General features: G+C 36.9%; 1 protein-coding gene across 3 annotated transcripts in view; it reads right to left on the bottom strand.

Moving 5' to 3' along the window:
• LOC122838707 (ankyrin repeat domain-containing protein 13C-like) overlaps positions 1–12,447 on the bottom strand; it is a 30,943-nt gene that overhangs the window by 9,630 nt on the left and 8,866 nt on the right. For all 3 annotated transcript variants that reach the window (XM_044129590.1, XM_044129589.1, XM_044129591.1), the window contains 5 exons: positions 11,923–12,027; positions 4,787–4,872; positions 3,886–3,931; positions 2,591–2,657; positions 1,287–1,431 (listed from right to left, as the gene is read on the bottom strand). In XM_044129590.1, coding sequence (XP_043985525.1) covers positions 1,287–1,431; positions 2,591–2,657; positions 3,886–3,931; positions 4,787–4,872; positions 11,923–12,027 — 449 coding nt within the window. The remainder of the gene's footprint in view (positions 1–1,286; positions 1,432–2,590; positions 2,658–3,885; positions 3,932–4,786; positions 4,873–11,922; positions 12,028–12,447) is intronic.

Raw genomic sequence — 12,447 nt, 5'->3', positions numbered from 1 at the left:
GGCAATAAACAGGTGATTTAGAATCCTGGTGATCCTAAATGACCTAAAATGAGAGATTTTTTTTCTGACTAGAATAACAGAGAAAAGTTAATTGATTTCAGTAATTTTTGTAATTCAATCCAAAAATTAAAATTCATACTACATTGCATCTATTTTTTTCAGGTGTCTCAGTTAATTTTGATGATAATGACTAACAGTTCATGAAAACACAAACTTAATATTATATAAGTCCAATAAAAGATTTTTTGTCTTTACACATATTTGCTTGGTTGGAGATCCTTTTTCATTAATAATTGCAGAGTGGCACTGAGGTGATCAACATCCAGCACTCCTGAAGTGTTCAGCAAGCCCACATCACTTTAATAACAGCCTTCAGCTCGTCTGCATTGTAAGCTCCTGCGTCTGGTTTCATCTTCCTATAGAAAATATGTGATGGATCTCCTGAGGGGTTGAGAACCAGCCGGTTTGTAATTCAAGCACAGTGTAATTATAGGCAGTACTGATTCAGTGGAATAACATGAGCAGAAGAAGTGGCTCCTGAGATCATCATAGACTGTGGACACTTTACACTGGTCTTTGAGCAACTTGAATGCTGTGCCTCTTTACACTTCCTCTAGATTTTGGGACATTAATTTCCACATAAAATACAAAATTTACATAAATATCAAAACATGACTTTTGGTCACTAAGCAACAGTTCAATAGTTTTTTTTCTCCTCAGTCCAGGTATAATGCTTCTGATATTGTTTCTTATTGAGGAGATGCTTAACACAAGGGTTGTAACCTTTGTAGACCATATCCTTATGTTTGTGTTCAGTAGCTCTTGAAGCTGATTCCCATCATCCTGTCCTTCATGAATGTAACCAATTTGAGGCTTTGCTTCACAATCCTCTCAAGAATATCCTTGCTTCTTGGGCACGTTTTAAACCAAAATTTTTCTTCAAGTGAATTTTCCAATTAAATGCTTGGATACAGTCCTCTGTGAACAACTAGCTTCTTTGGCAATTGCCTTTTGAGGTTTACACTCCTCATAGAGGAGCATTTTGTGTCTATAGAAAGCAGTAATAATTCAAATTAACAAAATTGTGTGCTTGGAATACACATGTCTATGTGTAATGCACTTGTATAGTAAGTAAGAGCGAGATTTTGAATTTAATGATAAATAAATGTACATCTTAATGGGATCCTGCTCCATTAAGATACACCATTGCGTTTTTCCCAAACACAGTTCATTTGTGTTCGTTATAATGAACATGTCAGGTTTGGGATCCACCAGATCTCACTCACCTCATGGTGTATCCGCTGGTAGACCTTCTGTTCATTGTCCAGAACAACAAATGACTCAGAAGGAATAGCATTGCCGTTGAAGATGAAACTTAGGTCTCCCCGCTGGCATTTCATATCAGTAAAGTCTATCAGGGTTGTATCCAACCTATAACCACAAATTACATTAAAAGAGACAAAAAAATAAGGTTTGTTTAAAGGAGTGGGATGTTGAAATAAATTGCAACATGACAACCAAAGAACTCACTTGCAAAACCTATTGACCAAATAAAACCAGTAGAAAGTACAGTGTTAATACTATGAGGTGTAGAAATGTTTCATATTTGCTATCAGGCTTCAGGGGTTCTGGATGCTAATCACTGCCTTGGGAGATCAAAAATGAACTTCGAATCCCTTATGTGTGTGCTTGTTTGTCAAAGTCTGCAGCTTTCAATCGAAGCACGACAGCAAAGAGAATAACTGATCTGCATGTGAACACCAGACAGTACAGTGGAGGACGCCATGAGTAGGTATGAAAAGTGTGACATGCTGTAGCAGCAGAATGCAAATGAACTTGGTGTGACGGTTTTTTTCCCCTTCTCTCCTTTCACCCTCAGTCTCTGTTTTCCATTTCTAAGTCCCCAGAATAATGAGAGGACGTTTTGAATACCAAATTAGACAGCCAGGAGCAGTTTCAGATGATAATGAGAAGCTCCACATCAAGGTTAGCTCTTACGGGAAAAGCACACTGACAGAAAAACTCAAATTCATACTTCAAATGGGTTTAGGTGATAGGTTATGGCACTAAAATGTAGAGGCTCATGTTTATATTCTGGATAAAGGAGGAGCTCTTATTTTCATAACCTTAAAAGGATCTAATAAGAGTGTAACTACATGTCACAGATACACAAGCTTTGCCCCAACAACTTTAGGTTTTTGCCCAAAAGCCAATGAAGTGATATGGATTCCCACCGAAGATTCTTTACTGTGACTGTGTCAGTGTGTGTCAGTTTGACAACTTTTTGCTGCCATTTTTAGTGAGTGAGCTACACAGCACAGTAACTCCATCTTCAAGGCATCGACTCAAACAGAAAAACAGAAGTTACAGATCTATACTCGGAGGCCGTGCCATTCACTTTTCTCCCAGGCAGACTATGATTTCACACTCTAGTTCTCAAAACTGAGTTGACGAGCACAAATAGGAAGCAGAGGGGGAATTGAGAAGAGCAGTTGTTGAGAGCAGTACATAGAAGTTCTGAAGTTAATTTCACTACACTCATTTTACTAAAAAAAACTTTTCTCAAGTGCATTTATTTTATAAGATTCACCTGATGTTGATGCCATGCTTGTAAATCTTACACGCGTCTGATGGGAGGATTCTGGACAGCAAAGGCACTGCAACAGGAAGAAACACAGAGAGCACATGTAAAACATCTCAACTACAATTAAGCAATTGCAAAATTACTATAATTAAGGGCAAAATGAATTTTAAGTTGCAAAAGCGTGTAGATGTGCAGTTAGTGTTATCTACAGCGGCAATAACATGCATTTCTACAGCTTCGTACTTTCATGTCTCAAAGACTTTCGGTGTGTTTCCTGCAAAACTGAATTCAGTTCACAGTTAAAGAAGAACTGCAAATGTGTATAAAGTGAAAAGTAGAAAAAATAGCTGTGGTCGTCTAGAGTCAAAAAGGGAGAAATACGTTTTCTGTAAAGTTCAGATCCATGGATGTAATGAAAACTAAATTCAGCTTCTAAAATGCATGGATATTTACTCTTTTCCACTTTTTCAATTATTTACAGAATTACAAACATGCCCAGGGGTTGTGTTTACCCCAGAGTAAACAAAGATTGACCATTTACCCTTGGCTTACTCTGGCTAATACTTACTCTTTGGCCAGAGTAAGCATTTTTCTTACTTTGTCTGACTTTCAACAAAGATCCAACATTAATAATACTTGAAATTACAAATAACAGCTGTCTTATGCTGGAAAACCACTTTAAAGAGGGGGTGTCTGTTCATGTCCAGCTGGAAGAGTAGTGTCCCAGTGGCCATTCTCCAAATAGCACTGGAAGGAAGTCACTGAGCTGATAAACCAACTGATTCCTTAAAACGCTTTCACATCAGTCTGACTCAACTGTTAAATCAGGCTACATCTTAACTGAATCTGGGAGAGTCATTTATACAATTAAATTAAACTGTTGCTCTACAAGCCCTTTGTTTCTACATGCTGCAACCACAAACCTCTGTGTATTTTTAGAGTTTTGTGTGATAAACCAACACAAAGTAGCACATAATGGTAAAGTGGAGCGACAATGATACATACATAGTTTGATTTTTTTTTTTTTTTTTACAAATAAAAATCTGGAAAATGTGGTGCACTATTGTATTTACCAAATGTGATTCCATTCTTTGTAGAACAACCTTTCCTCTAGAAGCACAGCTGCTACTGCCCTGGGGTTTATTAAATCTAGCAGTTTATTAAATTGGTGATTTCTGAAGGTAAAGTGGGCTGAATAAAAATGCAGACTACTGTCCGAATTTTATGGTTGAAATGGAACAAAATGTTCGAGGAGTATGGATAATTTTGCTTTGGAACAGCAGAACTGGTGTTTAACTTACCCCAACTCTGGAAGTCCCAGTGAAGCTCCAGGTAAAAGTCTCCAAGCTAGTAAGAAAGACTCAGTATTAGTTAGAACAAGATGATTAATGATTAAGATTGATTACTGCAACTGTGATTCTATACAAATAGTACTCAAATTGGAATAAACAGTGAGTGGGAACTATATTGAGCTTTGTATCATTAATATTGAGTCATCAATCGAGCATTTACAGCAACAGGAAGTTAACAATGAGTCTGACTCATAACTAACTCAGTCTGTAATACATTGCAAAGTCTTAATAATCTCTGAGACATTATAAGATGGAAAAAATAACCATGCTTCACTATAAACGTATGATCTCTGTATGTCTAATCAGAGATGAGTAGGGTACGGGTTAGGGTACGTTTTAATGGGTGGCAGCTGACGTCACATTTCCTTAACAAGAAATATTAAGTCAACATCCAGTTTTATTTACACATTTCCAACAAATGACTCCCATTCAACAGTGAATTTCATTTCTCTTCAGGGGTGCTCGTCAACAGCTGCATAATGATGTCATACAGTTTACAGACAATACTTACAAATACAATAGAAATGTGTGTAAAAGTCTGATGTTGAAGATAGTAATAAAAAATGTCTCTTGATTCTCTGGCAACTAGCATGAAATGTTTACTCTGGTTTAATGTCAGATGCTGAGAAAAATATTAAATCATTTTTTGCCCCTAACAGTGTGTGTAAACATCCTGCTTGTTGTCGTATACAAGCCTGAAAATCCATGTTATGCCTATGAATTTAGAAACTAATGAAAATTAGGAATGAATTACTACTATTATTGCAACTAAACGAGAAGAAAACATTTTACTTTGACAAAAGTGCTACATCTTTGGTTGCCAGGAAAAGCACTACCAAGCACTACATACCTCTTTGAGGGCTTTCAGCAGTTTGGGCCTCTTGTCTTCTACGCTCTCCCTGGACTGCTGCTTCAACTTCCTCAGCAATGCTGTGACTGTGGGAGAGGAAAGAGACAAAAAGCAGCATTAACACTGAAGAAGCTTTTCATCTCTGTTCAAAAAAGGACTGCCTTTTAAACTTTTTTAGCACAGCAAAAGGAAAACTGGATGGATGCAATCAGCTCCAAAAACAGAAGAGAACTCTTGACTTTGTAATACTCTGCTTTAATGGATCTGAGTCCCATTTTAAAACCTCTAAGCAGGCCATCTATACACTCTGTTATGCTGCTGCTGTTTTGGCAGAAGGAAACGGTGTTTTTCAACATGTCCTGAAAATCAGCCTGATCACTGAAAAACTAGCTTTAAAAGCTCAATTTTTATGTTTATGTTTAGTGGCTAACTGATATTTATTTTATGAATTTTTCCCTAGACTTAATTGCGGGTGTAAATTTGAAATAAGAAAACAAAATATAATATGAAAACAAAATGTCGTTTGTTGTCATTTTGTCCTAACCTCCTTCAATGTTATACTCACAGGACAAGAAAACCAATTTGTATACATGTACTTATTTATTGCACATTTCTTTTTTCTCTGAGAAGTTCTTTTTTTTTTCCTTTTATGGAGGAATTATAGAGAAATATGGTCATAAAATGATTTAAACAATATCTATAATTGCATTATTTTCTAGCAACTTTGTATAGCACCTTATTCCCCTTAAATATGATTCTCTGAATGGATCAGTTGATTTACAAATTATTATATATTATGGCTCTGGATCAAAACATTTAACTCTTATTGACCTTGTTTTGGTAGACAGTATTTGTTGGATTCACACAACTGAATTTTAGTACACTAGAGTACTAGCTGAAATTCTCATTGACTAACAACTTCAAGTATAAATCCTCAGGCTTTAGTGTATCAGCATTAACAAAACATAAAAAAACAGTGAATATACAATGATATAATAATTTTTATTTGAAATGAATTAGAAAGATTTTTTCCCAATGCGCTGTTCCTAAAACAACACATCATACTGACTATAACAGATATAGAAGATGCTATACTTTCGGTTATTTATAGTAATATAAATGATGTAGTATAGAGAATAGACATAAACTAAAGTTGGCAATAATTTGTTTGTATAACCAGATATTTGCTGGTCTGGGAGAGTCTGAAGTTTTTTGTAGACATGCTGTCTACAAAAAACTATAGGTTAATTTTTAACCTATAGTTTGTATGTTCTCTTCCTAAGGGCAATGGATGGCTCTCCTTATGTTTCTATCCTATATTATTAGCAGCTGGAAATATTTCCCAACAGCTAAATTTGGCTTTCTTGGAAGTGACGGAAAAGTGTGGGAACCTTCCTTCTACCACTACAACACTATCTCTGTCCTCAGTGAAAAAACAAACATGCAAACAGTATGATGGGAAGTTTTTCTACTTCAAGACTATCATATCAAGAATTTTAGCATTCTAAATACCTTGAGATACATTGACAACAATGACTGTTTCATGAGAGGAGTGGCTAATACAAAATGACTTTAAATCCTCATCAGTTGTAAAAAAATAGAGCTGAATAACATTACCAAATCATTTGATGGAAATATATTATTGGTATAATGTAATGATGCTATGAGCTCCTTTCTTTCTCTGCACTTCCAACGTCATCTGTGACCTTTAACATCTTGAACTCTGTAACCTGTGTTAAGTGTGAGCTACTAAACTCCATCCTGGCTGAATATCCTATGAGTGTGCTAAGTGTAAACTCACAGCACCTAAAATCTATCAACTTTCCACATAGCCTGCAATATTAATATTGTGCACATAGATAGAAGAGATAGAGAAGATGACATATTCATGATTTACTGTGCAGCCCTAGTATGAAACATCTCCTGGCAGGTATGATGTGATGTTTGGCAGACGGCAACAATGAGTTAATACAGTGGGCATGCAAGGACACATAACTAAACTAACAATTTCTTCCTAGATATGACTGACGATGCAATAGGGTAGACTAGAGGTTAAGAACATCCAGCTAAAATGCATAATGTATTTTTTCTGAGAAATAGGGCAACTTTCTGCATTCAGCTAAGACACTTGATTCTTCTAAGCAATCATGATGCTCCGCCTGCAGGGAACAAAAATCTACAGGAAGTTCAAAGGGAATGAGCCTGGCAGAAATGAGGCATACTGGTAATAAGCGCTGCCTTTGACCTTCTTATTGACCAGAGGGAGAGGCATATTCTTGCAGACTTTTAACTCTGACCAGTCACATTATCAAGCATTCACAGCTCTTTAAACCCATCAGGAAAAATAGGGATTCACATCTGAGAGTTGTGTGTTTATGTAAGTGACACTTCCTATTCAGCAGATAACCAGCCGTCTGTATCTCATGACATAGATGTGGTTCTTTGATGAAGCCAGGAAGGGAATAAATGCCCACATGACTTTACCAGCTACAGATCTGGAAACACTTAATAGAGTTCCTATTTTGTCTATAACAGTCCAAATGTACTACTTTTGAAAAAGACTAAGAAAAACTTCTTGACCAAGATCATCATTAACCTAACTGTCAAATCCATGAGTCAACATTACAAACAGGTTGTTGTTATTTTATGGGCACCCCCCCATGTAGCAGCACAGATTCAGAGATAAAATTGGTCCAAACTGGAGAACAGGCAACCACACACATTGACACACATGAAGACACTTGAGCCAACTGAACCTGACACAATCACAGGATGTGGGAATCCTTGTGGGCAGGCTTAATGAATGCTGACAAGCACTGGTCGGGGTTCCTCTTGATCCTCAACGCCTCTCACTATGACAAGGAACGGACTATAATCTCACCATCTGGCCATGGACCACCTAGCCAACACAGGTTGAGAAATCAATGCGAACCACCTCAACACAATACCAAACTGACCCTTCATCCTTGAGACATTGGGAGATTTTCTTGGCATTAATTGAATGACTAACCATAGGGGCTTCATTACTACCTTCTAATGAAAACAGACATTTTCCATCACTACAAACTGCAACAACTTAATTAGTCCTTGGAACTAATAACACAACTGCTTCTGGAAGCTCTCAAAGGATATGAGAACAAATACTTGCTGCATAACCTCTAGCAGAACCAGACTAAGTATAATTAGCCAAGGGATATTTGCTCTGACACTACAGATACACTTAACTAGAGGTTGGAATTGGTTAGATTAGGTCTAATCAGTGATCCGGAAAGCAAGTGATTATAAAAAGATAAAATATAAATAAAGGTTAGGAACATATGCTTTGATGCACCTCTGTCATGGAACCTGCCACATTTGTTTACCTTTCTGTGACAGTCATTGGAAAAAAAAAAAGAAGTAATTTATCAATATAAATTGCAAATCTCAAAGAAATAGGCAAGTGATACCTAAAAATTGACTGGAACTAATATACAATGTGATGCTGGAAACATTACCACACTTTGCTTTTCAGTAGCTTAAATGGCTGTAAACATGAACAAAATCTAAGATTAGTTCTTAAGTCAGAAATTATTAGGTCAGAAAATAGCATCTAAATATTGATAAAAGCCTTGTTTGAACATATTACTCACAAGGACAGTTCCCAAAACACTAACACTTTCCCTTTTCAGACATGGATTGCTCCTTGAGAGATGAAAAACATTCTGGCTTTGATAATTTATCCAAACTGAATAGAGGTAGTCCAGTGGTAGATCAATGTGTGTCCAGACACTAGGAGTGTTACAGAAACAGCACTGTTGATAAGAGCAGTGTGCTGACTGCCCTGTGTCCTACTTCACATATGGGTGCAAATTAAAGCTTCCTAAATAAACAGTCTGAAACCATATCATGTCCCACCCCAGAAAAGATGCTGTTCAACACAGAGGCTTCAAGCTTCCTCAAACTGCTGGGTGAGAGTAAGTGGCAGCATTTGAAAAACATTGCTTGAGATGTTAATTTGCTTGAGCACACGCTTTTCTGCCTCAGCTTTTCAGTAGACAGCTCTGGTGTAGCTTGGTTGTTTATTTCCTCTGAAGAAAGCATTACAGCCAGACACTCCTATGGAAAAACCGCCCCCAATCATATAACACTAAACAGCCTTTAAAACAGATCTTAAAGCAGAGAACGCAATTGCGCGAGTAGAAAATTAACTGAGGACAGAAAGAGCTATTTTCCACAAAACACAGTCTATTGTTGAGCCCCACTTTGCTTTGTTTTGTGCTTGTTCAAACACAAATAAAAGTCAAAGACGAATGTGCCTGCTGACAAAAATGTCTCTGAAATTATCACTACGTACAGAAACAGTTTATGAGCTTTATGAATTGACAAGTGAAACAAATGACTAGCTGGAACTAATCTCAGTCCTATTAAACCCAGGATGTTTTTCTGTCTTTAAAACAAACAAAACCTTCTATGGTTCCACTTCCATCTTGAAGCCCTGACAAACATTTACTCAAATCACACTGGATAACTGTGGTCTAGCGATTTATCAACCTAACTTTGAAACATACTCAGCATTTTTGTGCTGAACAGAAAACAATTGTTACAGTTTACATACTTCAGCACTTTTCTTACATCGTTATTATGACTTACACATAGATAGGGTGAAGTCTCTCCCCTTCTTATAAACTGCTGGGTTTATAATTAATATAATTAATATTTTCTTGCCAACAGTGAGTTTCAAATCAAGCAAAAAAGACACGTTAACCAGGCTTGGAAGGGGACAATCAAATTATATGCTTAAAGGAAAAACACCCTGGAATACAGTGATCTGGCAATCCACAGATCAAGCAAACTCTTATCACCCAAGCAAGTCCCTGCCCTTTAAAGTGTTAAGTCAGCCATCTGTGGCTAAGCTGACACGAGTGGCTGAGCCCGATCATTTTTGTTTTAGTGCATCAGACATTCAAGTCCCTTTTGGCTCCCAATCCATCAGCTAAGACAGACCGACTGTAGCATCTATGTGCAAGATGTTTACCATCGTCTCAGATTCAGGAGGGAAAAGTTGGTTGGAATAATAATCATAGAAAATACAAAAGCATGTCTTCAAGGGACTGTATGTATTCACAACTATGTATTACTTTGCATTGGTGATATGAAATCCTAACACTATACATTAAAGTGTAGTTTAATTGGAACTGTTATATTTTTATTAGACAGTATGTTAAATACTGCAACATAATGGCTTTCTGTGATAAAGATAGCAAGGAGAATCATTACAGCCAGAAAACCATAATAATATTTTCAGAAGCAGGCTGAGAGTGATTTATTCTATTGTCTGGACACATAGGAGTGTGTAGCTACAGTACACATAAGTGCTTCAACAATGGGATGATTGAGCTAACTGAGAAGTCAACATCCTGGGCAATGCAGATTGTTAATATGTGAAATGTTGTAATCTTGATTATTATGTAGGAAAGTTGAGGGTTTGGAAGTGTGAAGATACAGCATCCTTCAAAACGCAGAATGATTACTGTCCTGTATTCAGTATACCATAATAAGACTGAACTAAGGGATAATAAACAAAATTACTGGACAACGTAGCTGTTAGCTCCGTAGTTAAGAGAACAGAATGACTGTTCTGAATTTTTCTCTTAAATTTGGCTGCGTGTCAACTCCCCCATTTTGCCTTTTCTTCTTAAGATTCTCTCAGAAGATAACCGGGTGGGTTTTGTACTCCTGCATGTATGCTCTCATTATGTTTGTATGCCTAACTGTTTTGTGATGCGTCTCTGAGTTAAAATTAGACTTGACATGGGTGCTGCTTTGGCATCAGGAGACACAACAGAAACTGGTTCCTTTGTATTCACACTATTATTTGATGTTCCCACAGAACTTGGCAGAACTAAAAAAATAAAATAAAATAAAAAAAATCACAAAACATCATGCTGCACAAGAAAAGTATGTTTTGTCAATTTCAAATACCTTACCCTTATTTGGTAGGACTAAGCATTTCCAGTATCCAGATAAAACAACAATTGTAAAATGTGTCTTCACATACTTTGTTCAAATGTCTTCATTTTATTTGGGGCTTTTTTGCCTTTATATCTGTGTTGTAGAGAAAATATGGACTTTAGAGGTTGCAAGACGCTGCAGTTGTAAAATTATCAGCTTCAAGTAAACTTTAAATGAACATGTCATTGTAAAATAAATGATTAAATATCTCAAGCAATCCCCTAATATATTTTTGATGTGATGTGATTTCATTTATATTTTTTAAAGGGCAGAAATAGAATTGCTTTAGCCAGTACTGCACTTAAGTATGTGGATGGTAGGATTAGCTACAGTTGCAACTTCAGTAGGCAATTTAATAAAGCAACTGTTCTTGTATCAGTATACAAGTATGAAAGTAGAATACATTTAACCGTATTATGTCAGACTCCTTCTGCAACAGATAGACAGACAGCAATATGCCCCCTTAGCTCATTAGCGCCAGGCTTTTTATCACCTGACCTATTACATGGCAGAGAAAAACAACTGATGCCTGATACGTCAATAGACGTATCAGGCAGCAAAATTAAAATCTAAATCCTACTAACAGCAGTTTGTTGTGCAACATCAGTGCAAAGTCAGCACCCTCCCCCTTTCATTCTATCCGTTCCTCACCAAAATTTATCACAAATCTGACTAAAGCGACATCTTTGAGGACTTAGTTTTGTTGTGTAACAAGGCTATGCTTACATGTAACAACAAAATACTCAGAACATTTCAGGCTAAAGTTTTTACCACTCAGAAATGTGTTAGAATTCAATGGTTAAGAGCTTGAGCACAATCAGTGTATGATGAGTGAGAGAAATGTCTAGTGAATATCCTTTCAATAAAACAGAGGCCCTGAGAACTTTGAGGAATGTACCCTCTTTCTGATGAACAAAAGAAGTGGGCCACCATCATGGCCTTGCTGGGAGGCAGCAGTTTGGAGGAATGTGCAGGGTCTTTGTTGATTTGTATCAAGACTTTTCTCTGTTCCATTGTGGTTTTCGCACAGGAAAAAAAATCTGATTGAACCCACAGTTATGACTGTAAGTGAGCTGTTTGACATTATGCAACCACAATGTACCTGTAACGGGGCTTCACAGTTCTTGTTTGTTTCAGATACTTACTCATTTGTCGATCTCCATAGCTAATGGCCTCTGCAAGGGGGCTCCATCCCTGAGCATTCTTCACCTTCACGGGTGCATTGTGAGCCAGTAACAAATGAGCACATTCTGTGAAAAGGACAGTCAGGTAAACAATCATAAACACTGAAAGCATATCTACCCAACATCACTGACAAGCTATGCAGCCAGAGAGGAACGGTTTGTCTTACACAAACCCAAAGACACGTTTTCACATAGACATTTTTGACTAGTACATTTGTAACTCATCATTGTCTTACAAATGTTTATTTGATGGAAGATAAACAATTCTCTCAAATTTTACATTTGCACATTATCAAGACTAAAATTTATTCATATTCTTCTTTGCAAGCTCATTAAGATTGGATGGGGAGAATATGTTGACAAATATTTTTGACTCTCATCACAGATTAGGTTTGGGTCTGGACTTTGGCTGAGCTAGTATTACACAGGCTTTGATGTGAATTATTTCCTTGTATTCATTCCCCAGAGATGTGGATCTCTGTAGCT

The sequence above is a fragment of the Gambusia affinis genome, linkage group LG10, assembly GCF_019740435.1.
Source record: "Gambusia affinis linkage group LG10, SWU_Gaff_1.0, whole genome shotgun sequence".
NCBI classification, from domain to species: Eukaryota; Metazoa; Chordata; class Actinopteri; order Cyprinodontiformes; family Poeciliidae; genus Gambusia; species Gambusia affinis.
The sequence above is the reverse complement of the archived record's forward strand: the minus strand, read 5'-3'. Positions and strand labels throughout refer to the sequence as shown.